The 25,708-nt window shown below is 43.1% G+C and overlaps 1 protein-coding gene across 2 annotated transcripts in view; it reads left to right on the forward strand.

Moving 5' to 3' along the window:
* AK7 (adenylate kinase 7) overlaps positions 1-20,849 on the forward strand; it is a 76,153-nt gene extending 55,304 nt beyond the window's left edge. The window contains exons 13-18 of one of the 2 annotated variants that reach the window (XM_072762262.1): positions 5,981-6,109; positions 6,676-6,744; positions 13,105-13,302; positions 16,533-16,753; positions 19,489-19,647; positions 20,078-20,849. In XM_072762262.1, coding sequence (XP_072618363.1) covers positions 5,981-6,109; positions 6,676-6,744; positions 13,105-13,302; positions 16,533-16,753; positions 19,489-19,647; positions 20,078-20,116 — 815 coding nt within the window. In that variant the 3' untranslated portion in view covers positions 20,117-20,849. The remainder of the gene's footprint in view (positions 1-5,980; positions 6,110-6,675; positions 6,745-13,104; positions 13,303-16,532; positions 16,754-19,488; positions 19,648-20,077) is intronic. The other variant, XM_072762263.1, reaches the window with a different exon arrangement.
* The last annotated feature ends 4,859 nt before the right edge of the window (positions 20,850-25,708 follow it).

The following is a 25,708-nucleotide window of genomic DNA, read 5'->3' on the forward strand; positions in this document are numbered from 1 at the left end:
ACACATGGCACAGTCTCAGTGGTTGAGCGTGTGCCTTTGGCTCAGGTCATGATCCTGGGGTCCTAGGATTGAGCCCTGCATGGGGCTCCCTGCTCAGCGGGGAGTCCGCTTCTCCCTCTCCCTCTGCTGCTCCCCCCTTTTACTCTCTCTTTCTGTCAAATAAATTAAAATATTTAAAGTCATAATAGTAAAAGATCAAATGTGTAGTCATAAATAGTTTATAAACATCAAAACTCATTAATTAAAAGGCAAAGGATAAACCAGGAAAAGATATTTGCCACTTATATGATAAATATTTAATATCCTTCATATATAAAATGCTCAGGCAAGCTAATAAGAAAATCATTCAATCCTTAATAGAAAAAAAATGGGCGAATAATGTGGAGCCATAATTTCTGCAGGAAGAAATACAAATAAATGGAAAAATATCCTTATTCATTTGGTAACTTCAACCAGTTTGTTGAACAAACTCATCAGAGTGAGATGTCACTTTAAACACAAACCCTGGACTCATTCTTTCCCTACCCATGGACAGAGTTTCAGGCTGGTTCCATTGCAACTCCTAGATAATAAATAAGTAGTCTTTTTGCTTAGAAGAAGTCCATTCCAATCAAATAATTGCAAGCTGGGTTGTAAACTTAGATATTTCCAAGGGACCTTGCCACTTTGCAGAAAAACAGTCAGGAGCAATTATTCAGAAACTAAAACCATTTCATTCTGATAGACAGTTGAGATCCTCCATCAAACTGGTTTTACTGGTATCGTCTATAGAGTAGTCCAACATGTGACTTATCCAACGTAGTTTCTCCTCTTGCCACCCTCTCAAGCACATTCGGCTTCTTTCCTCTTACCTCCTCTTCTCATCTTTGCTGGTGGCTGTTTCTGATCTTCCAGGGATGGGCTGGGCAGGTGGGAATCAGGGAAGAAGGACAGAGGTATAAGCCAGCCCTGGGTGACAGAGGGCCCCTTCCTAGTGTTGTCTTTCACAGGCCCTGCCCCAGAGGACCCCCCACTGCATTCCTTGGACCACAGCTCTTGACTGCCCTCCCCATCTCTGGTCTTCTGGCCTCAGCCCTTCGTTCCTACAGGTGTCCTCTCCCCAGCCACTCACCTTCGAGAATTCTAGTCCCTCTACACCTTCCTCTGAAGTCAGGGTACCTCTTCCCCTCTTCTTGCCCAGGACACTCTAGTCTGGTTTTTAGGGGTAGAGAACATAGGCTTGCATCACACCCTGGATGTCCACTTAAAGCAGGTGGCTGATTATCTGTGGCTTGGTTTCTGCTTTGGTATGGGCTGGGCCGGGAGGAAATGGAATTGAGAATCCCAGAAATGTCCCAGAGGAAAAGGAAGGTACAGAGAAAACCAAGTTTATCGTTTTAAATTTTTTTAATTAAAATTATTTATTCATTTATTTTAACTAAGTAGGCTCCACACCCAATGTAGGGCTTGAATTCATGGCCCTGAGATCGAGTGTTGCATGCTCTACTGACTGAATCAGCCAGGTGACCCTTTTGTTTTTTAATTTTTTAAATGTATCTTTTAAAGATTTTATTTATTTGACAGAGAGAGAGAGAGCACAAGTAGGCAGAGCAGCAGGCAGAGGGAGATGGAGAAGCGATTCCCTGCTAAGCAGAAAGCCCAGTGAGGAACTAGATCCCAGGGTCCTGAGATCATGATCTGAGCCAAAGGCAGATGCCCAACTGACTGAGCCACCCAGAAGCCCTTAATTTTTTTTTTTAAAGTAATCTCCACATCTAACATGGAGCTTGAACTCACGAACTTGAGATCAAGAGTAGCATGTTCTACTGACTCTAGAAAACCCAGTTTAATATTTTGAGATAAAACATTGCCTCTGCCTCACCTACGAGATACTTGGGAGCTGTTATGCTGGTTTTTTGTTTTGTTTTTAAAGATTTTACTTATTTATTCATGAGAGACACAGAGAGGCAGAGACACAGGCAGAGCCTCCCCGCAGGGAGCCTGATGTGGGACTTGACCCCAGGACCCCAGGGATCACGACCTAAGCCAAAGGCAGATGCTCAAGGTGGCTCAAGGGCTGAGCCACCCAGGTGCCGGGTGCTGGATTTTGAGATACTAACAGCATCCTGGGTCCCACCCCTCGGGGGAGGGGAAACAACCCGAGATAAGACATCCTGCTGTGGGGACACCCATGGAAGGAAATCTGGCGAGGCCACATTAGAAGGCGGAAGGCTGGGGTTTTCAGAAATCTATAGGTAAACACAGCCATGTGTGTATATACCACAGGCCTGAGGTGTAAGGCCAGAGCAGGGCCCTGGGAACCGTGAACAACGCCACCCCAAGGGAACAGGGGGGAACATCTAGGATCCAGACTAACGGGATGAGACAAACACTGGACAATATTTATTGGACCGAGACTTATGTAATTGGTCTTTGCAAGAACTGCAAAATTGTATGCAAAGTGTCCAAGTGTGGAACAGGACGGTGTGAAGTGCCAACGGGGCTTTCTGTGCCCGCCCGACAAGGATTCCAGAGCCCAGCCGAGAAGGGCCTGTCCCTGGCAGGGGGACTCTGTTCTCCCCCACCCCCTCACCCCCCCACCCCGGATGTAAAGAGAGGCCCCTGGGTCAGAAGTGTCTGCCTCTAGGGGCCATGGAAGAGGGCAGAGGAGGTGGCCTTTGGCCACCCACCTGCTTCCTATAAGATTGGAAGAGTTCATTCCATTCCCTTTGACCTTAGGAAGGTCTTTCTTTCTTTCTTTCTCTTTTTCTTTCTTTCTTTCTTCTTTCTTTCTTTCTTTTCTCTCTTTCTCTCTCTCTTTCTTTCCTCTTTCTTTTTCTTTCTCTCTTTCTCTCTTTCTCTCTCTCTCTCTCTCTTTCTTTCTTTCTTTCTTTTCTTTCTTTCCTTCTTTCTTTCTTTCCTTCTTTCTCTTTCTTTCTTCCCCAAGTTTGTCCTCAAATCCTTCTCATTCGTATTTACCTGAAACTAGAACATGGATCTTGATTATTATGTTTGGACAAAACCAGACCTTTGAACTCACAGCACAGACCTCCATAGGAATGTCACCGCCCAAGCAAGGACACAGAGGGTAGCTCACTCTCCCCTCCCGTGACCCGATTTGTTACTAAACAACCCTAACGATTCCAGCGGGACACATTTCACAATCCCGCAGTGGGCACCTCCGTGCCCTGACAATCCACTCCGGCCCAGCCCCTGACCATGCAGCCAAAGCAGGGGCTCGCCTAACCTGGAACGCACCGGTTGCAGGTTCCTTGTGCTCACTTTATGTGTTTCAGAAGCATTGTGGGATGAATGAAACTGGTTGGTTGGCTTCCGGGTGGTCATTGGACTGGTCTTTCAACCTTTCTGTGAGTTTGAAAATAAAAATCGGTGGGGAGAAGAGGGAGGATATATGTAAATGTGCCAAATTCCTCGTGTTTATCCTGTGCATGGATTTTTTTTTTAAGATTTTATTTATTTGAGAGAGAGCAAGAGAGAGAGGATAGCAAGGGGAGCGGCAGAGGCAGAAGGAGAAGCAGGCTCCCCGCTGAGCAGGGAGCTCAAGATGTAGGGTTTGACCCCAGGACTCTGGGATTAGCACCTGAGCCAAAGGCAGACACACATGACCTACCCAGCCACCCAGGTATCCCTCCTCTGCATGGATTCTTTTAAAACCTTGGATACACCTATCTATTTTTGAACCGTGTTTTCATAATTACGAATATGGATTAAGATGAGCATTTTAAATATTACTTGAGTGTGAAAGATAGACTTAGAATAAAAAAAAAAAAGCAGGTGGTGTTTCAAAGGTTCTGTGTTCATTCATTTCAAAGCAGAAGTGACAGTTCCCTTCCAAGGAGCTCCACGCTACCAAGGTCATGGGTGCATGTCTCGGAGGTCACACTTCTCTAGAGAGAGCCACTTGGGCTAGGCCCTTTGTGTACTCACATTCCATAATTATCAGAAGCTGCTGCTAGAGGTCCCTTCTTGCATCCTGAACGCGTCAGCTCTGGAACAAACAGGAACAGATAGCAGAGCTCGCTGCCTGAAATAAACCGAGGGATGCATGGAGGTGCCTGAAGCTTGATTTCTGAGTATGTATGTGCCTTTGCCTCAGCAACAGAGCCTTGGAAAATCGGAAATAGACTGCTTAGATAACACTGGTCTTTGAATTTTGCTGAATCCGACTTTTTTTTTTTTTTTTTTTTATTTGCCTTTATTTCTTTGCACCACTGTGAACCCTACTGGGAAAGAATGTCAAATCATTTCGAGGAATTTCATGATGTGAGATAACCCCTTTGGTTTTCTTTTCTTTTCTTTTCTTTTCTTTTCTTTTCTTTTCTTTTCTTTTCTTTTCTTTTCTTTTCTTTTTTTTGTCTCAGCCCTCACATTTAAATTTCTGGAAGACACAAATAGTTTTGAATCAGTGACTGTCTAACGAGTGGTGTGGCAATGAAAGGTAGAAGAAAGAAGGGGTGTTATAATTACATCATTTTATTGAATTAATACAGTGATTAAAAGACACCAAAAACCTGGGCTCCTGCTTGGGTGGCTCCGTCAGTTAAGCATCTGACTCTTGATTTCGACTCAGGTCATGATCTCAGGGTCAGGAGATCGAGCCCTGTGTTGGGCTGTGTGCTGGCTGTGGAGCCTGCTGGGGATTCTCTCCCTCTGCTTCTCTCTCCCTCTCAAAACAAATTTTTTTTAGAAGAGACCAAAACTATTTTACATTGTAGACACACTGAAAAACTAAAAGTATGTTATGAAACTAAAAATAAATTTGTAGCTCAATTACCCAAACTTGCTAAACTCACGTGCTGTAATGCATTTGTTAAAGCATGTGAGGGCGGGCCGTGTCTCAGAAACTGTAGTTGTTTGATGATTATGATAGAACAATAAATGAGTATCATAGTGAAGCTGCGTCCTATTGTCCTTTAGCCATTGTGCCAGTTTAAGAACAGACTCCTCCCTCCTCCATGATGTCACGCCATCGCAGGAACCCAGCATCCAAGGCTGGAGAGGGAACTATGTAGTAGGGCGAAGGTCGAGAATGCAGATATGGAGAGATGGGGGTGGAGAGGGTGTTCTTTCCTGCAGCTTTAAAGAGAATGGTGCCTTCGACAGATCAAGTTTGACTTTTATTTTTACTTAATGTTTTAGATTTTTATTTTTAAGTCATCTCCACCCAACATGGAGCTTGAACTCACAACCCTGAGATCAAGAGTTGCATGCTCTACCCACTGAGCCAGTCAGGCACCCCAATTGTGATTTTTATTCCAATGCAGCAAATATTTATTGCTATTATTACACTATTAATAGGTCATGGGTTGACAACACATGAATACTATCTCACTTAAATCTTATAATAGAAACATTTATTGCTATGTATTGAGGCTATTATTACTCTGTCTTAAGGCTATAAGCCTATGTATTAAGGCATAATATCAAAACAGAATTTAGTGAACCCTGCTGAGAAGTGGGAGCACTCGGATGTCTCCACTTGCTCCTTGTTCAGCCTCACCAGGAGGTTGTGACTGCAGAAGAACCTTCAGGAACTGCAGACATCAGTAATTGCTTCTGTTCTTTATTGCAGATGAGCTCATTGGATTCTCCTATTTTGCTGTCACATTAGAATTCACAGGTCTTGTTTAAAATACAAAACCACATATTTTTAACTTTAAGGGAAAATAAAGGATTTTCAGTAGTAACTTTGCACAACAATTTTCTTTTTAATTTTTTAAAAAACATTTTATTTATTTGACAGAGAAAGAGAGAGCCCAAGTGGGGGGGCGGGGGCAGCAGGCAGAGGCTTCTGTCTCTGCAGGGAGCCCAATGTGGGGCTTGATCCCAGGACTCTGAGATCATGACCTGAGCCAAAGGCAGAGGCTTAACTAACTGAGCCACCCAGGTGCCCCCCACAAAACAATTTTTGGGATGACTTTGAATGTAGCCCCCATGTAGAATGTGACTTCCTAATAATATATTTTTTTCTTTTTGCCAGGCCGACTAGAAGATCAATATATAATTAGATTTATTAAAGAAAAAGTGAAATCTATGCCTTGCAGGAATCAAGGTTATATTTTGGATGGATTCCCAAAGACCTATGATCAAGCTAAAGACCTGTTCAATCGTAAGTTTAAGTGTTCTCTTTATTTTTATTTTTATTTTTTAAGATTTTATTTATTTATTCACAATAGACATAGAGAGAGAGAGAGGCAGAGACACAGGCAGAGGGAGGAGCAGGCTCCATGCAGGGAGCCTGACGTAGGACTCGATCCCGGGACTTCAGGATCGCGCCCTGGGCCAAAGGCAGGCGCTAAACTGCTGAGCCACCCAGAGATCCCCCTGTTCTCTTTATTTTTATTAAACTTTTCTTTCTTTCTTTGTGTAAACTCTACCCCCAACATGGGGCTTGAACTCACTACCCCAAGATCAAGAGCCGCATGCTCTGCGGACTGAGCCAACCAGGTGTCCCTCCTTCATTTGAGTGTTTACATTCAGATTAGTTGCAATGTATCATCGTAATACTCAGTTAAAAATTTAAAATCAGAGAGAGACTGTGTCTGAAATACATGCTTTTCTATTTATGGTTAGTTTTCATCAGTGACTTCTAGTTAAAATATTTAAAATTTTTTGCCATGCTGTCTGTACTGATAACATGTAATAAACACAACGATGTAAATTTTGTTTTGTTAGAAGAAGATGAGGAAGAAGAAGAAGAAGTCAGAGGCAAAATGTTGCCCTTTGATAAATTAATCATACCTGGTAAGTTTAGAGTATTTCTTGAAGGTCATATTTAAAAGAATGCTATTGTATACCTGAACCATCTTTTAGCAGATCTCTCTCTCTTTTAAAGAAAAAAGGTACAGCGATACTCTTAAACAAAATTCTCAAACTAGAGAATGTATGGAGGGCACACATCAGGAATACCAAATTCTGAAACGGACAGAAGCCCCTTTGAGAATGTTCTTTTCTGCTGCTGCCTCCAGGAACAAAGCACAGGGTGGCCGGTCCCCTGCTATCTTGACTTCAGAGTCAGTTGGCAAGACCACCAGGGACTAGACCCTTCCTACCGTTTTAGGTGCTAGCCATGCCATCATCTGCCCCCTCTTTCCCAAATGCAGGATTGAGACTGGGCAGGTGCAGAGCTTCTAGGTTCACTATTCTCGTAAATAGACATTGCACAATGTCCTCTTGGAAGTAAAGTGTAAACAATTTATTCCATGAAAAAAGATTTGCTGAGTACCCAGCAGTCATTTCTTGTGACCTTGCCTTGAACTTTTAAAGTTGTTTTTTTTTTTTTTTTAAGATTTTATTTATTTATTCATTAGCGACACAGAGAGAGAGAGAGGCAGAAGCAGGCTCCCTGCAGGGAGCCTGATGCAGGAGTCGATCCCAGGATCCTGGAATCACAACCTGAGCCAAAGGCAGACAGACATTCAACTACTGAGCCACCCAGGGACCCTAAAGGTTGTTTTTTTTTAATCTTTATTTTAATCTTTAAAAAAATTTTATTTTATTTTTAATCTTTATTTTAATCTGATTTATTTATTTATTTATTTATTTATTTATTTATTTATTTATTTATTTATTGTTTTGGGAGAGAGAGAGAGAGCATGAGCAGGGGAGGAGCAGAGGGAGAGGGAGAAGCAGATTCCCTACTGAGCAGGGAGCTGGATACGGGGGCTCAATCCTGGGACTCTGGGATCATGACCTGAGCTGAAGGCAGATGCCCAACTGACTGAGCCACCCAGGTGTCCCTAAAGTTGTTGGTTTTTTTTTTTTTTTAATCAGTTTGCATGCAGTATCATCATAGGAAACACAAAAACAGTTTTTTTCAGCAACTGAGCCCAAGGTGATCACTTGGGCAGTGGGGATGACTGCTCACCTACGTCAGAGTCCCCACAGGAGTGAGTGTATGGCTGTTATCCTCTCCCCTTGGTCCAGGAACAGTTTTCCATGGAGCTTCTGGCAGCACTGGGGCCACCAGAAAGCAGTCATCCTCAGGGATGAACACTTAGGGTTTGCCTGGGGGCCCTGAAGCCTGGAGTGGGAACTTGCAATACCAAAGGGGTGGGTTGTTTGGGAGTTCCATTAATGTATGCATTGGGCTCAGAGAAAGTTAAAAAGTAAAATCGATTAAATAACACGGTCTGTCTAGTTTATAAGCATCTATCACTTCTGGGCAACATTCATTCATTGCAAATCCCGTCGTAAATCCTCACACCCTCACTGGGGCAGTGAACCTGACCATTCATTGGTCCTGTGCTGGGATTTGCACAAAATAGGAACTAGTTGAACCTTTGCATGGTCCTGCCAGGCCGGAGTTACTCCCATGGTTACCTGATCCAGAAGCCAAAGCCCAGAGACTTACCCAATGCCACTGCCCTGGTAAATGGAATGGCTTAAATTCAAACTCGGTTTTCTCTTTGCACTGCCTCCAAAACACAGAATTAACGAAACCCCTCCAGGAAATGGAATCACAAGTGTGAAACGGTAAAAGATTCTTAACCTTGATCCACTGGGCTGCCCTCTCTCTGTTGGATGTGGTCCAAACGTGTTGAACATGTCATCTGTTTGGAATGTTTAGTTTGTTCCTAATAAATTATCCTCTTTCTGGAAATTGTCATTATTTTCTGTCTTCCTGGAAGAAATTAGAGGATTGCCTCATTTATAACTGTGGGATTTTAATATAGGGATGTGGCTAAGTGAGGACACGAGAGGTTAATGCCACTGAAAGGAGGGTTCCCAGAGCAGGGGGTGTCCGCACCATGCTGTCGCGTGCGGGAAGTGCCAGGCTTGCTCAGGAGGCAGGAAGAAGCAGGAGGGAAGTCTAGGCCATTGCCTTAATTGGAGTTTCTGTGGGAAAGGCAAGGTGGGGGCCAAGTAAACACTGTTTTTTAGAGGATTGGCTAGTTTGAGCCAATTCCAGTAGCTTTTGCTCTCTAGTTGTCTGGTACCTGGCTCTGGGATGATTTGAGGCAGGGTAAATATTGGCTTGGTATGTGCAAGTTATAAATATGGAGTGAAATCTTTAAAAAAAAAAAAAAGAAAAAAGAAAGAAATATGGGGTAGTCGTCCTGTATATGAGGGGCATGATCCTGAGTAAGTAGTGGAGTATCTTTCGGAATTAGCCAGTCCTGAAAAGGGCAGTCTCCCTCCAGGTCTGTAAGGCTCCTCTGAAATCAGAACATCATTAGATATAGAAAATAACATAATTAATACAAGTCTCCATGCTTGACTTGAGTGACAAAACATTTGAATCTATGGTGATCCAGTTATAGGTGGTATTATCTCTCCTTGATAAACCATTGCATTTTACAACTGCTGCTAGCCTGCATCCAGCTCAGTTATTTTCAAATCTCCTCATTGAAGTAGACAAGATTAAAGTTATACCTGCTTGGGGTGCCTGGCTTGGTTGGGAGAGCACGCCACTCTTGATCTCAGGGTCATGAGTTGGATTTCCACATTGGAGATGGAGCCTACTTTAAGTAGAAATAAATAAATACATTTGTGCCTGCTTGATGAATATGGAAAAAATGTTTTAAAACACAGATTTTTGGGGCACCTGGGTTGCTCAGTTGCTGAGCATCCGCCTTCAACTCAGGTCGTGATCCCAGGGTCCTGGGATCGAGTTCCACATCAGGCTCCCTACAGGGAGCCTGCTTCTCCTTCTGCCTGTAACTCTGCCTCTCTCTGCATGTCTCTCATGAATAAATAAATAAAATATTTAAAAAACAAAAACAAAACCCCACCAATTTTCAGGGGCACCTGGGTGGCTCAGTTGGTTAAGTGTCCAAATCATAATTTTGGCTCAGGTCATTGATCTCATGGGTCATTAAGTCAAGCCCTGTGTCAAGCTCAGTGGGGAGTTTGCTTGAGATGCTTTCTCTTCCTCTCAAGTAAATAAATAAATCTTAAAAAAAAAAAAAGTACAGATTTTCATATCACTCTAGATAGTCAAACACAGTGACCTCCTTGTTAAGTACAATCTTACCAAGCAAAAATCTGTTACTTGCTATTTGTAGTTAGCCAGTACAAAGACAATAGATGTTCCTATATTTTAAAGACTTATTTATTTATTTGTTTGAGAGAGAGAGCACATGAGCAGGGGGAGGGGCAGAGAGAAAAAGAGAATCCCAAGCACACTCTGAGCTAAGTGGGAAGTCTGACATGGGGTTCAGTCTCACAATCCTGAGATCATGACCTGAGTCAAAATCAAGAATTGGATGCTCAACTGACTGAGCCAGCCAGTCTCACCAGGATCGTAGATGTTCTGAATAATTATCTTGAGATACTGCAAAATCCTGAAGTTCTGTCTGAATCATAAGAGACAAAGGACTTGGGGATCCCTGGGTGGGCAGCGGTTTGGCGCCTGCCTTTGGCCCAGGGCGCGATCCTGGAGACCCGGGATCGAATCCCACATCGGGATCCCGGTGCATGGAGTCTGCTTCTCCCTCTGCCCGTGTCTCTGCCTCTCTCTCTCTCTCTCTCTGTGACTATCATAAGTAAATAAAAATTAAAAAAAAAAAAAGAGAGACAAAGGACTTTTAATATCATCTGGGGGCACCTGGCTGGCTCAGTCAGTACAGCACGCAACTCTTGATCTTGGGGTCATGAGGTCAAGCCCCACCTTGGGTGTAGAGCTTATCAATCAATCAATCAATCATCCATTGGGAAATATATTTCATCAAGCTAAAATTCTCTGAAAGTTGGAAGCAAAGTACATTACTCAGTGTTCATAGTTATTTGATTATTTGGAATCTTCCAATCACTGGGGAAAAGAAATACAGCATTGTATTTTTTTTTTTTTTAAGATTTATTTGAGAGAGGACACAAGCACACAGAGGCAGAGGGAGAAGGAGAAGCAGACTCCCCACTGAGCAGGGAGGCCGACAAGGGGCTCAATTCCAGGACCCCGAGATCATGACCCAAACCGAAGGCAGATGCTTACCCTACTGAGCCACCCAGGGACCCCCAGCATCATATTTTAAAATTCTTAGATTACAAACAGAATTATTAATTTTTCTTTGTTAAAAAAAGATTTATTTATTTATTTATTTATTTATTTATTTATTTATTCATGATAGAGAGAGAGAGAGAGAGAGGCAGAGACACAGGCAGAGGGAGAAGCAGGCTCCATGCCGGGAGCCCGACGTGGGACTCGATCCTGGGACTCCAGGATCGTGTCCCGGGCCGAAGGCAGGTGCTAAACCGCTGAGCCACCCAGGGATCCCCCAGAATTATTAATTTTTCATCTAAATGCCTGGCATCAGGGAGCTTAACTACATTCAAATTCCAGTAATTTTATGAACATAATTTCTTCTTAAAGATTGTTTTTATTTATTTGAGAGAGAGAGACAGAGATCACGACAGAGATAGTGAGAGAAAGATTGAGTGGGGAGGAGCGGGAGAAGCAGGCTCACCGCTGAGCAAGGAGCAGGACTCTGGGTTCGATCCCAGGACCCCGGGATCATGGCCTGAGCCAAAGGCAGACGCTTAACCGACTGAGCCACCCTGGCATCCCCATTGATATAATTTCAATCTAAATACTATACCAGCATTTTGGAGGTCCAGCTATCTCCTCTCCTTTTCAAAATATAGCCATTCATGAAAATCAAATGATCAAAGACGAGCATCTAAACTAAATGAAAATAGGTCAGAATAGTGCAGACTACAATTATGAATTTATTTATTGGATCTTTTCCCACCAGTTCTGTCCTCAACCTTTATTTTCATTGTTCACATGAAGCAGATGGTACCAAGGGGTGTCCACTTGCCGCACGGGCACATTCTACTCTGGGATCTGCTCAGTAATACACTTCTTTTCTCCCTCAAAAAATCTTGTTAGAATGCATTTGAGTGAAAGCGGCATTTATTAGGTGGCAAACTAATACAATTTAATTTATTAACTTATTTATCTTTAAATGTTCCAATAAAACTTGATTAACAAAATCAGATGATGGGCCAGATTTGGCCCACGGGGAACCAATACAATTCTAGGATAAAAATGAAAACAGTCCCATGCTTTGCGACTCTTACAGGTAGCAAGTTATTTGGGATACACGTGGTTAATGATCAGGGCACCCACGTACTCTGACCATGTTGAGAACACCTGAGAATAGTAACTCACCTGGAAAGTCTTTCACTGATGTGCACTTTAATCATTCGTTCACTCAACAAATGTTCCCTGAACTTATACTAGAAGCTGAAGGAACAGCTGCTTTCATAATTTATTTTTTTAATATTTTATTTATTTGTTCATGAGAGACATAGAGAGAGAGGCAGAGACACAGGCAGAGGGGGAGCAGGCTCCATGCAGGGAGCCCGACATGGGACTCGATCCTGGGTCTCCAGGATCATGCCCTGGGCTGAAGGCTGCGCTAAACCGCCGAGCCACCGGGGCTCCCCTTTCGTAGTTTAAAAGAAAATCATAGGTGGGTGAAATGATCCCCATCATTAACCTGAGTCCCGCGTCAAACATCAGATAAGCGCTGTGTTAAATGGAAGGCAGGTGCTTCCTAGCCAATTGCAGAAAGTGAGAAGAGAGCTGGATCCTTGGGGGATTAAATTCCCAAGGGGAGTCCTTGTTTTTATGAATTTGCCAAATCGGCCATCAGTTCACCCAGCTGCTGGTCTCTGGGAGCCTCTGGTGCTGTGCTGGCAAAGAGGTGGGGTGGGTGTTGACGAGGAGGTGGTTGATGTCACAGGGTTATCAGAGATGCACTAATTCTGATTTCTGCTGCTTTTAGTTACTGGATTTGTTTGTATTCAATGATTAGATTTGCTACTAATTGTCATTAGATATTTGCTATTTCTAGTTTCTGCTGCTTTTGTTAAAAGGAGGGAAGGAAGGAAAGATAGAGGAAGGAAGAAAGGGGGGGAATAGAAAAATAACAGATCTCATAAAATACTATGGCCAATGGTTGGGCCTCATAGGGGATGGTGTCTGGAAATGTCAGTGATTTTTATCTATTTATCCTCCATGAAAGGCAGCAAGAAGGCCAATTTGTCATGAGGTCCAGGCTGGTTACCAGACATTTCGGGTACGCACTGGCCCAGCCATGAGCACCTGCTAGTCAGCCCCTTCATCTGTGGGTTAACTCAGGAGCCTCTCTCCCTTAGAGTTCGTTTGTGCGCTGGACGCCTCGGATGAGTTCCTGAAGGAGCGGGTGATGAACCTTCCCGAAAGCATCGTGGCGGGGACCCACTACAGCCAGGACCGCTTCCTCCGGGCTCTGAGCAACTATCGGGATCTCAATACTGAAGATGAGACGGTCTTGAACTATTTCGATGAAATTGAAATCCACCCGATACATATTGGTATGAAATGAACCCAAGACTAAGGTGAATGTGAAGAACCACTGCCGAGTGTCAGGACCCCCAGGCACCCCCTGGTGCATGCCTATCATAGGGCTGACAGGGTTGGGGGGTGATGGGGAAGCATAACTATGTCCCCAGGGCCAGGAGGTCGCAGGATCAGCAGGGCATTCCTCCTGGAGAATCCTTCTCCTTGAGGATTTGGTGGTGTGTGTGTGTGGGGGGAGAGCAGGTATTGTTATATGAATATGTATTGGATATGTTATGAAACCAAATGCCAAATTGGCATTTTTTTAAAAGGACACTTCAGAGATACGTGTATTTGCTGTTGACTGCTTTGGGGCAGCATTTTGTCCCCATAGCACTGTAGGGCACTGGTGTTCATCACAGAGTGCCTCCTGGCCTTTACACTGGCCATCTGATCCCCACAGCTACTCTGAACACAAATTGTTTTTCAGGGCATTCCTCTTTGTTTCCAGTAGACACTTAACTCAGATCTTAGCACCCAGCAGGCACTCAGTAAATAGGAGGACATGTCATCGACCTCATGGTGGTCATTGTTCCTAGCTCCAAATCTCAGCTGTCATACGTGTTTCTATCCCCTTGGCTTGGTGAACCACTGAACTTCTTTTCTGGTTTCCTGGATCTTGACATTTCTTCCTCCCCTGGGTTTGGTAGGAAACCCCTAGCCTGGTGGAAGCCTAGTGGCCAGACTGATTCCTTGGGGCTCTCAGGGGCTCTCTTTACCCTCAAGAGCCAGATGGGACGGCATTTTGACCCTAGAGTACTGGGAGGTGTAGAGCCAAGGAGACAGGAGAGCTGATTTCAGATGTGGTTCTGCTTCAGTGTTCTCATCTGTGGAACAGGGAAATAATCCCTGGCCTGTAGAGTTGTTACAGATGTCGAGCTCAGAGATAGGAATTGTCTGGCACACCGGAAAATTCAACAATTCAAATTCACTGGTAACTAACTTTGTTATTTACTACCAACACTAAGGCATAAAATAATGTGCTATTTAAAAAAATATTTATTTATTCATGAGAGACACAGAAAGAGAGGCAGAGACACAGGCAGAGGGAGAAGCAGGCTCCCCACAAGGAACCCGATGTGGGACTCAATCCTGGGAATCCAGGATCAGGCCCTGAGCCAAAGGCAGATGCTCAACTGCTGAGCCACCCAGGCATCCCAAAATAATGTGCTATTAAGCAATGAAAAGATAACACAATTTATAAATCTGCTTCACACCTGTGGAAGTGAGTGGGTTTTGTCCTCATCTGGATGTGTCTGTGCACATTGGACATGTGTTTTATTTTTATTTTTTTAAGATTTTATTTATTTGAGATACAGTGAGCGAGAGAGAGCATGAGAGGAGGTGGTGGTGGGAGCAACGGAGAGGGAGAAGCAGGCTCCTCGCTGAGCAGGGAGCCTGATGGGCTCGATTCCAGGACCCCGAGTTGAAGGTGGATGCTTCAACCACTGAGGTGCCCCTGGACACACATTTTACACATAAAACCTTAGGATTTGAATCTACCAGTATGGAAAGTAGCTCACCTTGTTTGCTTAGAGAACTGGGAGAGAATGGTGAGCAAATTTTACAAAAACAGTGATTGCCGTCTTTTCAGTAAAGCTCAAAAAGTTATTTACGGAGAATCAAGAGACTCCACCCCCCCCGCCCCCGCCCCGGGGAGAAATGTTGAGAAAGAACTGATGGGGAGGAATGGATGAGTGGTCATTATGTTCCTGTCTCATTCTGTGCCTGTCACATTTGGCCTCGTCTCCACCCTGACACTCAGGAGAGGACATAAAAGGGGAGGGAGAAATGGATCTTAGGGATGGATGTGGGGGAAGGTGTCAAGGTCAGGAATGCAGACAAGCCTCAGAAGGATCAGGAACGGGGCTGGCATCTGCATTCTCCCTCTGCACCTCTGGACTCCTCTTCTCCCTTGGGAGTCTCTTTCCCTGGCTCTTTGGACCAGCAACTACACTCACCCATGTAGTGGATGGGGGCCACCCCACAACCCAAGGGTTTCCACATCACCCTAGGAGCCAAGCCTAAAGCTACCAGACTTTCTGCCCTAATAACACATCCCTAGAAGGACAAATCCGAGATCGTGGTTTGAGCAGATTCCCACCCCCAACCAGGGTCAGGGCAGAGGAAGTACTGGTTTGGGCAGCACTATTCTCCAAAAGTGAGCCTCTTCAAAAGTGTTTGAGAGCAATTTCAAGGACATCAAGTTGTATTACTCTGTTAGAGAAATCGGGAGAAACACACTTAAATGTCATAGTGCAGGAGACAGGTGTAATATGTTTTATTTTGTTTGCTTTTGGTGGCTTGCTTCCTCAACCACCATCTGATACACTGGCTCAGTTCTTCACCTCTTCCCCCACAGAAGCTTGAGGTGCCTCTAGTCTGGGTCAAGGTCCTACTGTAGGAACATAGGAAGGGGGCATGGCAGTAGGTGTGCCTGGGGGCAGGATGACAAGAAGGTCCTTTCCTGTAGGAAGGTCTGAGGTGCTGAAAACCAAAATCTTCCACCGCAAAACCTTCTTTGCAGGCACCTTCCAAGCAAACCCAAGAGGGTGATGTAGGATTTCCTGTACCTACTTGGTGGAGAAACCCATTGTTTACCAACAATTGTTTTCTTTTTTCTTTTTCTTTTTCTTTTTTTTTTTTTTTTGGTCTTGATATTGACATTACTCAGACATTCTGGAATTTGGACTTTTGCCTATTCAAGTAGGCTAACTGAAATGGCTTGTTTTTCTTATGAATTAAAAATGTGTCCCAGAATCATTGATTCTTAGAAAACAAAAGAAACATGGGGGAAAGCCTGCTTGGCTTCCAGCAAGTACAGGACTTCCTCCTGTGGAAACCCCCACAGAAGCATCCCAATCTCTGTTTGGATGCTTCCACGGATGGAGAAGTTTGTTTTGTTTGTTTTGAGGAGGTCCATTCCCTCCCTGATCCCCATTCAAAATCAACACTGTCACAGCTCAGAGACTGAGCCTCAGCCTTCCCCCACCCCATGACTCCCAGACACAGGGCTGATATTCACCAGTAAGATAAGAAATTCTGAATTGTGCTGGCCACTGGGACAAGAAAGCCCAATGTGGTAATTTCCATAACTTACCATGGGATGTTTATATTAACAAAGAATTTTCCCGAATGTGGTCTCAGAGGATGTTGCAGAATCTAAGTATGTGGTGACCTCCTTCCTCTCTCCTGGTCTTTGAAGATGTAGGAAAACTTGAAGACTCTCAGAACAGACTTGCCATCAAACAGCTCATCAAAGAGATTGGGGAGCCTCGAAATTATGGTTTAACGGATGAAGAAAAGGCAGAAGAGGAGCGGAGGGCTGCTGAGGAACGGCTGGCCAGGGAGATGATGGAGGAAGCAGAGCGTGAGCACAAGGAAGCCATGGAAATGGCCGAGAAGATGGCTCGCTGGGAGGAGTGGGTGAGTGAGTGTGTGTGGGGGTCTGGGGTGGGGGCGCCCAGCTGCACTTGCCATCCTGCTCGTAGTGAAAGATCATGGAAATACCCCAACACATTTTGGTTTATTTTTGGTTTTGGTTTGTTTTGTCATATGACCATTTCCTAAAAGATGCCCATGGTCTTTTGCTTGGTGTGAGTGATCACAGTAATAGTAACTAGCCATCGCCGGGAATATTGATTTCCCAGATCCTAGTAAATGGGTCACATTGTGCTTCATGCCCACCTCAGGATTACATCTCATTTTCCTCCATTGACCCATCTCACCTGGGTGGTCAGCCTCATTGACCCTCTCGATTCACCCAATCACTGAGTCTTATCTATTCTGCTTCCAAAAATTGCACTCGGATCCACCCACAGCTCCTCACTTCTGATCAGGGGCAGGGGTTCTCACCAGAATTACGGTGCCTACTCATTGGTCTTCCCACGGCGCCACTCGTGCTCCTGTCCCTCCCCAGCCTGTTCCCAGCAGTCCTTCTAACATACAGATCCACGCGGGCCATGCCCTGTTGAAAACACTTTATAGGCTTCCATCACCGTGAAACCAAAGTCCAAACTCATCATCACGGCTCTCAAGGTTCTTGGTGACCTGGCTGCTTCTAACGTTTCACAATGCGTTTGAACAATACACCATCTGCCTAACTTGCTTACTTGCTTTAAGTCTTTGGTACAGTCATCTTTCCAATGAAGCCTTTCCTGGACACCATATTTAAGATTTCAACCCCTGCCATTCCCCACAGTACGTTATACTTCCTTTTATACTCTGCAGTTTCCCTCTTTGCACGTATTCTAAAGGACTAAATATTTTATATATTTATCTTGTCGTCTTTTCTCTGCACAGAATTTAAATTACTTTTGTCTATGTTGTTCGTGGCTGTATTTCCAATGCCAAGGACGGTACCTGGCACATAACAGACACTCAACAAATATTTGTGGAAGGAAGGGGAGATGAAGGAAAGATGTCCTTATGCACACATCTTGGGGTGCCTTGTTATCTCCTTAGCATGGATTCCTAAATTTTGTTAGATCAGACTATACATGGCTTAATTTTTGAGACCTATTTCAAAAGTCCCTTCCAGCAAGGGTAAAGCAGTTCACACCTTGCCTACCAGTGGCTCTCTCTACTCCTCCTCCAACCCTGCTTGGTCAGTTGTGCTCATGAATATCAACCTGATAAAGAAAACCCCATCCCACTGCTTTAATGTTCATCTCTCTGGTCAGGACGTTCAACTCTTCCTATGTTAGTTGGCATTTACACTTCCTCTGTTGCAAGTTTTCTCTGCTCACTTTGGGCTGGGTCTCCTTTCCTTAGTATTTGGCAAGAACAGCTTCTGATCAGGTAAAGTAGTAGAAACAGGAATGGCCTAGGGAGATAACAGTTTCCCAAGCTGTGCTGCTTGGACTCCAAGTCCCACTCCTCCTCGTCAGTTATTCTCTCTCAGTTTTGCCATTTGTAAAATGAAGCTGATAGCACCTGCCTCATACAGCAACAGGGGTGGTGAGTCAGTCTGTGCAGAAGTATGTGATCAATGCCTGGCAAATTGTGTGTATCTCGTAATAGCCTCGCTTCTTATAATGTGTTGCAAAGAGTGTTTCTCGGCTCATCACTTATCTTTTGACAGCATTTATGGTGTCTCTTCTGGACATAAAGAAGTTTTATGTTTGTATGTAGTCAAATCCCTCAATCTTTCTCCCATGTTGACTTCTGGATTTGCTGTCTTTGTATGTAGTCAAATCCATCAATCTTTCTCCCATGTTGATTTCTGGGTTTGCTGTCTTGCTGAAAGACTTTTTCTGAACAAATAATATTGGTTAGGACTCTTTATCTTGCAAGTGACAGAAAGGCAAGCTCAAAATGGCATAGAAATAAAGAAAACTTACGGATTTACATTGAAGTCCAGTGGGTAGGGCTGGCTTCAGGCAAGGCTTGATATAGTGGCTCAAATGTCACCAAGACCTGGGGTCCCTGTCTCTGCTCTGCCCTCCACTGGCATCATCCTTAGGTTCCACCTGATGTGCTTATCCTTTACTAACATCCACAGTTGGGAGGCAGGCTGGACTGTTGGGCTTAAGTCCCACCTAAACCACCAGGCTAAAAAGGGAGACTGCTCCAAGGAAACCTGGAATTACTATTTCCAAGAGAGAAGGGACCATATGCTGAGCAAGGAATAACATATCCACCAGAAAAATACCTTCTTAACTTTTTATTAGCACTTCTGTGATTCTTTCCTTCCTTCCCATCTTCTCACTCTTTCTTCATCTGGGCAGCTAGAAATTATCTTGATTTAAGAAATGAGTTAGGGATCCAGTTTATTCTTTTCCAGATTACTGAGTTGTTTTTTTTTTTTAATTTTTATTTATTTATGATAGTCACAGAGAGAGAGAGAGAGAGGCAGAGACACAGGCAGAGGGAGAAGCAGGCTCTATGCACCGGGAGCCTGATGTGGGATTCGATCCCGGGTCTCCAGGATCGCGCCCTGGGCCAAAGGCAAGCGCCAAACCACTGCGCCACCCAGGGATCCCAGTTGTTTTTTTTTTTAACACCATTTACATCTTTTCTCCACTGTTTGAAGTGCCATCTTTACCATAATGTGAACACACACATCGATATCTGGTTCTAATGCACTGTGGGATGAATCAGGTGAAAGTGTTCTCCCCTTTCTATCTGTTTACCCTAACCCCTAAATGTTCTGTTTGTAGAATAAGCGGCTAGAGGAAGTAAAAAGAGAAGAAAGAGAATTACTAGAGGTCCAGTCTATTCCCCTGAGAAACTATTTGATGACCCACGTTATGCCAACACTGATGCAGGGTTTGAACGAGTGTTGTAAGGTCAGACCGGATGATCCTGTTGATTTTCTGGTAAGAGATAATTTTTTAAAAAATATCAATTTGAAGGGCACCTGGGTGGCTCAGTGGTTGAATGTCTCCCTTCGTCTCAGGGTGTGACACCAGGCTCCCGGGATCGAGTCCTACATCGGCTCCTTGCAGGGAGCCTGCTTCTCCCTCTGCTTGTGTCTCTGCCTCTCTCATGAATAAGTAAATAAAATCTTAAAAAAAAAAAAAAAAATCAATTTGAAACGATGCCTGAATCTAAACAAAAAGCTAGTTGAGATAGAGAAAATGTGTGTCTGGTTATTTGGGAAATAGCCTCTAAAACCTTTACAGTCTATAGTAAAATTTTATTACTCATTTAAAAGTAAAAATTTACGTACTTTTGTTTTTAAATTGTAAACATTGGTAGTAGTGTTTTCTAAATTGATTGGTCTTTTTTTCTTTCTTTCGATTATAGGCAGAGTATCTCTTCAAGAACAATCCTGAAATGCAGTGAAACTTTAAAGATCGTGTGTGATATACCTTTACAGAGTTAAAGATGAGATTAACACCGTAATTTGAAATTTTGCTTGCAAAAAAATGTTTTTCCAGTTTTTGGAAAATTCTTTGTTTTCCCCACAAGCAAATGCTTTATTATTAATTTTGCAAATATTTTATTAAGTAGAATCATTATAAAAAGCTGTATGGCAACAAGTGACTTTGTTACAGAACTTTATTTGAAAACTAAATTGATAAAAGTATGCATAGCTCATGGGACAAATACTGATTTAATATTCTTAGTCAAAGTGTTCTATACACTTGGATTTACAGTAATTTATAGCATGAAGAAAGTCAGACTATATATTATTTGAACACATAGGCTAATGACTTTACACAATTTGCGATGGCTCCAATGCCAACGGGGTCAGGAAGAAATGAAAATGGCTTATGCTTTGTTGACTCACACTTAATCAAATGTCATTTGTTTCTGCTAGGTTAATTTTTGAGTTCAGAGTCAGTATCAAAACAATGAGTCAGAGAGAGAATTGTAAACCTCTTGGTAGAAGAGTTCCAATAACAGAATGAGTCCTAATATTTGTGATAATTAAAAGTTGCTGAATATTTTCAATAAACTACAATACAGGCATAAGCCATTAATCCCTATGGTCTTTTTCAGCTTGAAAAAATCCCATAATTTCCAGGATTACACTGAATGAGAAATATATTAAAATATATTTCATCTCTTTAAATAATGTCATCTGAATATAACAGAACTTTTTTTTATTATGGTAATATATATATAACATAAAACTTACCTTGGTGACCATTTTAAAAGTGTATAAATCAGTGGTGCAAATACATTAGCTGTTTGTTCCATGAAAGGGGGTTTATGCAAAATGACCTCTGAAGGCTGAGAAAGCAGGAAGACCGAAGAAAAAGGCTGACAAGTCCAGCTTAACAAGTAATGGCTTATTAAGAAGACTTACAGACAGAAGTGTATCCCAGGGTTGCCCCAAGACCAGTAGATCTCCCAAACCCCACCTCCCTTAAGACCTGCTTTTACTAGTCGTAGGGGCCAGGAGTCCACCCAGTGGAAGAATGGTTAAGAATAAGTGTGTGCTGGGACGCCTAGGTGGCTCAGTCAGTTAAGCATCTAACTCTTGATTTCAGCTCAGGTCATCACCTCAGGGTTGTGAGATAGAGCTCTGCACTGGGCGTGGAGCCTGCTTGAGATTCTCTCTCCCTCTCTCTCTGCCCCCTTCTCCCTTAAAACAACAACAACAAAAAGAATAGGTGTGTGTCATAGTCCTATTTCTAGGACAGATCACTTAAAGGCCTGGTTAAACAAAAGGAAAGAATGTGTGTGTGTGTGTGTGTGGGGGGGCTATGCTCAAGAAAGCTTAGGTCACACAGCTGCATCAATGGCACATTCGCCCAAGATGGCACTAGTCTGCTTCACACAGTCTTGGACACTCATCATCACTACCTAGTTTTAGAACCTTTCCATCACCCAAATGGAAATCCTTACCCTGTACTATGCCTTCAACACAGATCCTGGCAACCACTAATCTGCTTCCAGTCTCTATGGGTTGGTTTGTTCTGGATATTTATATAAATAGAATCACAATACATGGCCTTTTGTGTCTCCTTTCACTGGCATATTTTCAAGGCTCATGCCATAGCATGTATCAGGGCTTCATTCCTTTGTGTGGCTGAATAATATTCTACTGTACAGATGTACCACATGCTGTTTAACCATTCGTTCATTGCTGGACAGTTTGGGTCATTTTCACCTTTTAGATATTGTGAATAATGCTGCTATGAACATTTGTGTACAAGCTCTTGTTTGAACACCTGGTGTCAATTTTGGGGGGTGGATACGTAGGCATGGAATTGCTATCACACAGTAAGTCTATGTTTAACTTGCTGAGGAATCAACAAACTTTCTCTGCGTCATTTTCCACTCCCATCAGCAATGCATGAGGATTCCAAGTTCTCCGCATCCTTACTAACACTTGTTATTGTGTGCGTGTGTGTGTGTGTGCCAGTGATGCTAAATGGGTCTGATGTGGGTCGCAGTGTAACTAAGCACATGCTTGCTGGCCATCTGTGTATCTTCTTTGGAGAAATGTATATTCCTGTCCTTTGCTTTGTATTTGGGTTGTTTTTTTGCTATTGAACTGAAGAGTTCTTTATATTTTCTGGATATGAACCCTTATCAGATACATGATTTGCAAATATTTTCCCCTATTCTGTGGCTTGTCTTTTCACTCTCCTGATGGGTGCCCTTGAATGCAAAAAAAAAAACTCTTAATTTTGATGATGTTGGATTTACCTATTTTTTCTTTTGCTCCACTGCACTATTTTGGACCTTTATACTTTAATCGAAAACACTAATGGAGAGAACACCTCCTCAGGTTTGAAGTCATTGGCCTTTATAATAGTTAACTTTCATGCCTTCATGATGGTTACATTTCATGACCTTGCTTCTTAGTTTACCAAGAAAACCTCGCGATCAAAAGAGCTGTTCTATCCTCCTCCTGCAAACTAGCTCTGTTTCCTTCCTGTGCTCCCACCTGAGACCAGCCCCTGACTTCTGTCCTGGATGACATCCCGTCTCACATCATCAGATGCTGCTCCTAGAATTGTCTCTCCTTTCTCATAGTCTGCTCTTTTCCTCTCTTCTCAATTATCACCCTTTCCTTCCAACTTAATGTACTAGCTTCTAAACTTCAAAACAAAACAGGACAAAAATGATTAAAATGCAAAAATCTTCCTAGACCTCTGTATCCTCCTCCAGCCATGTTCCTCTTTAGAGGATCAAGGTTACCAGTGACCTCCAAATCCAACTGTCAAATCTTGGCCTTTGACAAGTTGACTTCTCTGAGCATTTACTTGACCTCTCCTTACTTGACCTCTCTGAGCATTTTATCATTTCCTCCTTACAACCTTCTCTTCCCTCCACCTGAATGTCTAAAGCATAGCCAATCTAATTTCTAATCACTCACCCCTTCCCTCCACTGCTGCTCCCCAGGTCCCCACCTCAGGGATTGGCAATTTCATTCATCCTTCCAGTTGCTCAGGCCTCCCACTTGGTGTCACCTTTAACTTTTTTTTTTTAAATCCATACTCAGTTCACCAGCGCATTGTACTGGCTTAATTTTGCAACATAACTCCAGTCAGCCTGCTTCTCACCCCTCTAGCGCTACTGTCCTGGCCAAGTCTCCCACCTGGATTGCTGCTGTCAACTGTTACTAGGTTGCTCTTCCTGTGACAGCTCTCAACATATCAGCACGGGGATCTTTTTCAAACATGTCAGATCCCCTCGAAGCCCTCCAAGGCCTTGCCATCTCATGTAGGGTGGGAGGCAAAGTCCTGACCTAGCCTACGAGGCCCTATAGTCTGGCCCCTCATGGCTTCACTGCCCCTTCACTTTACTCTTCATTGCCAAGTGCAGGCTGCTTTGGGGCCTTTGCCTGGAGTCCTCAGCCCACATATAACCCTGTGGCTCACTCTTACTTCATCCTTGGCTTGGATCAAATATCATGCCCCAGAGGGGCCTCCTCATACCATCCTCTCAATGACATCTCACTCTGTTCCTTTTCTCTGCTTACACTGACATCATTTTATAAACCTATTAGCTCTTTCTTCCACTAAAATGTAAGCTCCACAGAAGTGGGGATTTTGTATTTTTCTGTATCTCGAGAGATGAAAAAGGTACACAGGACATAGTAGAGATGTAATAAATATTAGTGAGTGAAAGCTATTTAGCTGAAATTTTGTTTTTATTTATTTTTTATATAACTAATTCAAATCTCCAGTCTTTTGATGAAGTCCATTATACACATTTCCATAGGCTGGGATGGGATACTTGAGTAACTCTGAGGGTCACTAAGAGGCTTCATGAAGTGGCACTGATTTTGGCAAATTCATGCTAGAGTCTAGCCTCAGCCATGTCTTAGGTCAGGTAGGACCCCGAGATGCTGATTTGTCTTAATTAATCTCCTAGGAAACCAGGAGAGAAGACAGGGTACCGACTGAACTTACAATGAGACACAATGAGACACGTAACTGTTGAGTGGGTGGATACTTGCACCCGTTTCACCAGTACTTTCTTTTCCTAGAAGCAGGATCCCGAGTGCTTGGCGAGTGCAAAACCAGGACAAGGCAGTGGCTTCCACTAGCTTGATCCACCACTCCCCACCATACCTGTCCTGTGTGTTCGGGTTCTCCTGACAAGGTGCACTCACCTGGCCTTTGGATGAGCAGTGAGTTTTTATCTCCACGACTCCTCTTGACACATTGTCTCTTCGGAGATATTAATATATTCATTCTTCCAGGTCTTAGGTTAGGAGGCGTTGTCTTTAAGGTGACTTTTCATTTTTCTGGTTTGATTCATAAAGTGTCACTTTACAGTTAAGGTCTCTGAAGGCAATTTTCCTCCTAAAATCTGAGCCATCCAGCTTGTCACTGCTAAGCATCCTCTTGATAGAACTATAATTTGGATGAACGTATTATATATCCTGTAGTTTTACTATACTTATATTTGTATTATACTATATATAACATAGTTTGTTATATTATTTAAAAGACTGGTATCATTTCCAAAAAAAGATGTGTAAAGCCTCTACATTGAAAATTATAACACACTGCTGATAATGGTTAAAAATGAAAGAAATGGAGGGATAAACTATATTAATGGCTTGTAAAACTCAATATTGTTAATACTTCAATTCCTCCCCCAAATAACGACCTGTAGAGTCAATGCAATCCTAAGCAAAACCCCAGTGTGTTTCCTTTCTCTCTCTTTTCTTTTTTTGCTGGGAAGTGATCATCTGATTCAGAAATGTATATGGTAATACAACAGAACTTAGGATAATCTTAGGGAACAACAAAAACCTGAAGGACTTCACTGTCCAGATAGCAAGACTTATTATAAAGCTACAGTAGTTAAGATCAATGGAAAAACAAGGAGTCTAGAAACAGATCTACACATTAACAAATCACCTGATTTACAACAAAGACACCTTTAAAATTTTTTTGACAATCCAATTTAGAAATAGGAACAAGGGACGTCTGGGTGGCTCAGTGGTTGAGCGTCTGCCTTTGGCTCAGGGCATGATCCCCAGGTTTTGGGATCTAGTCCCACATCAGGCTTCTCTCAGGGAGCCTGCTTCTCCCTCTGCCTATGTCTCTGCCTCTCTATGTCTCTCATGAATAAATAAATAAAATCCTTTAAAAAAAAAAAAGGAATAAGACTTGAGAAACTCCTTCATAAAGAGGGATATCCAAATGAACAATTAGCATATTAACAGGCGCTCAAAGGCATTAAGCAGGAGAGAAATGCAAATGAAAACTGTAGGGGGATTTGGGCACAATGCTGCCAGATGGCTTAAATGGACTGTTTACATCAAGTGTTGGGGAGGATGTAGAGCAACTAGAACACACGTATGTTGCTGGTGGGACTACAGATTGGCCCTATCCCTGTGATAACCTTTGGAAGTATTACTAAAGCTAAGTATGGGTATACACATGATCCAGCAATTCCACTCTTGGGTATATACCCAAGAAGGATGAGTGCTTATGTCTACAAAAAGGCATGTACAAG

Source organism: Vulpes vulpes, chromosome 6 (assembly GCF_048418805.1).
Source record: "Vulpes vulpes isolate BD-2025 chromosome 6, VulVul3, whole genome shotgun sequence".
NCBI lineage: Eukaryota > Metazoa > Chordata > Mammalia > Carnivora > Canidae > Vulpes > Vulpes vulpes.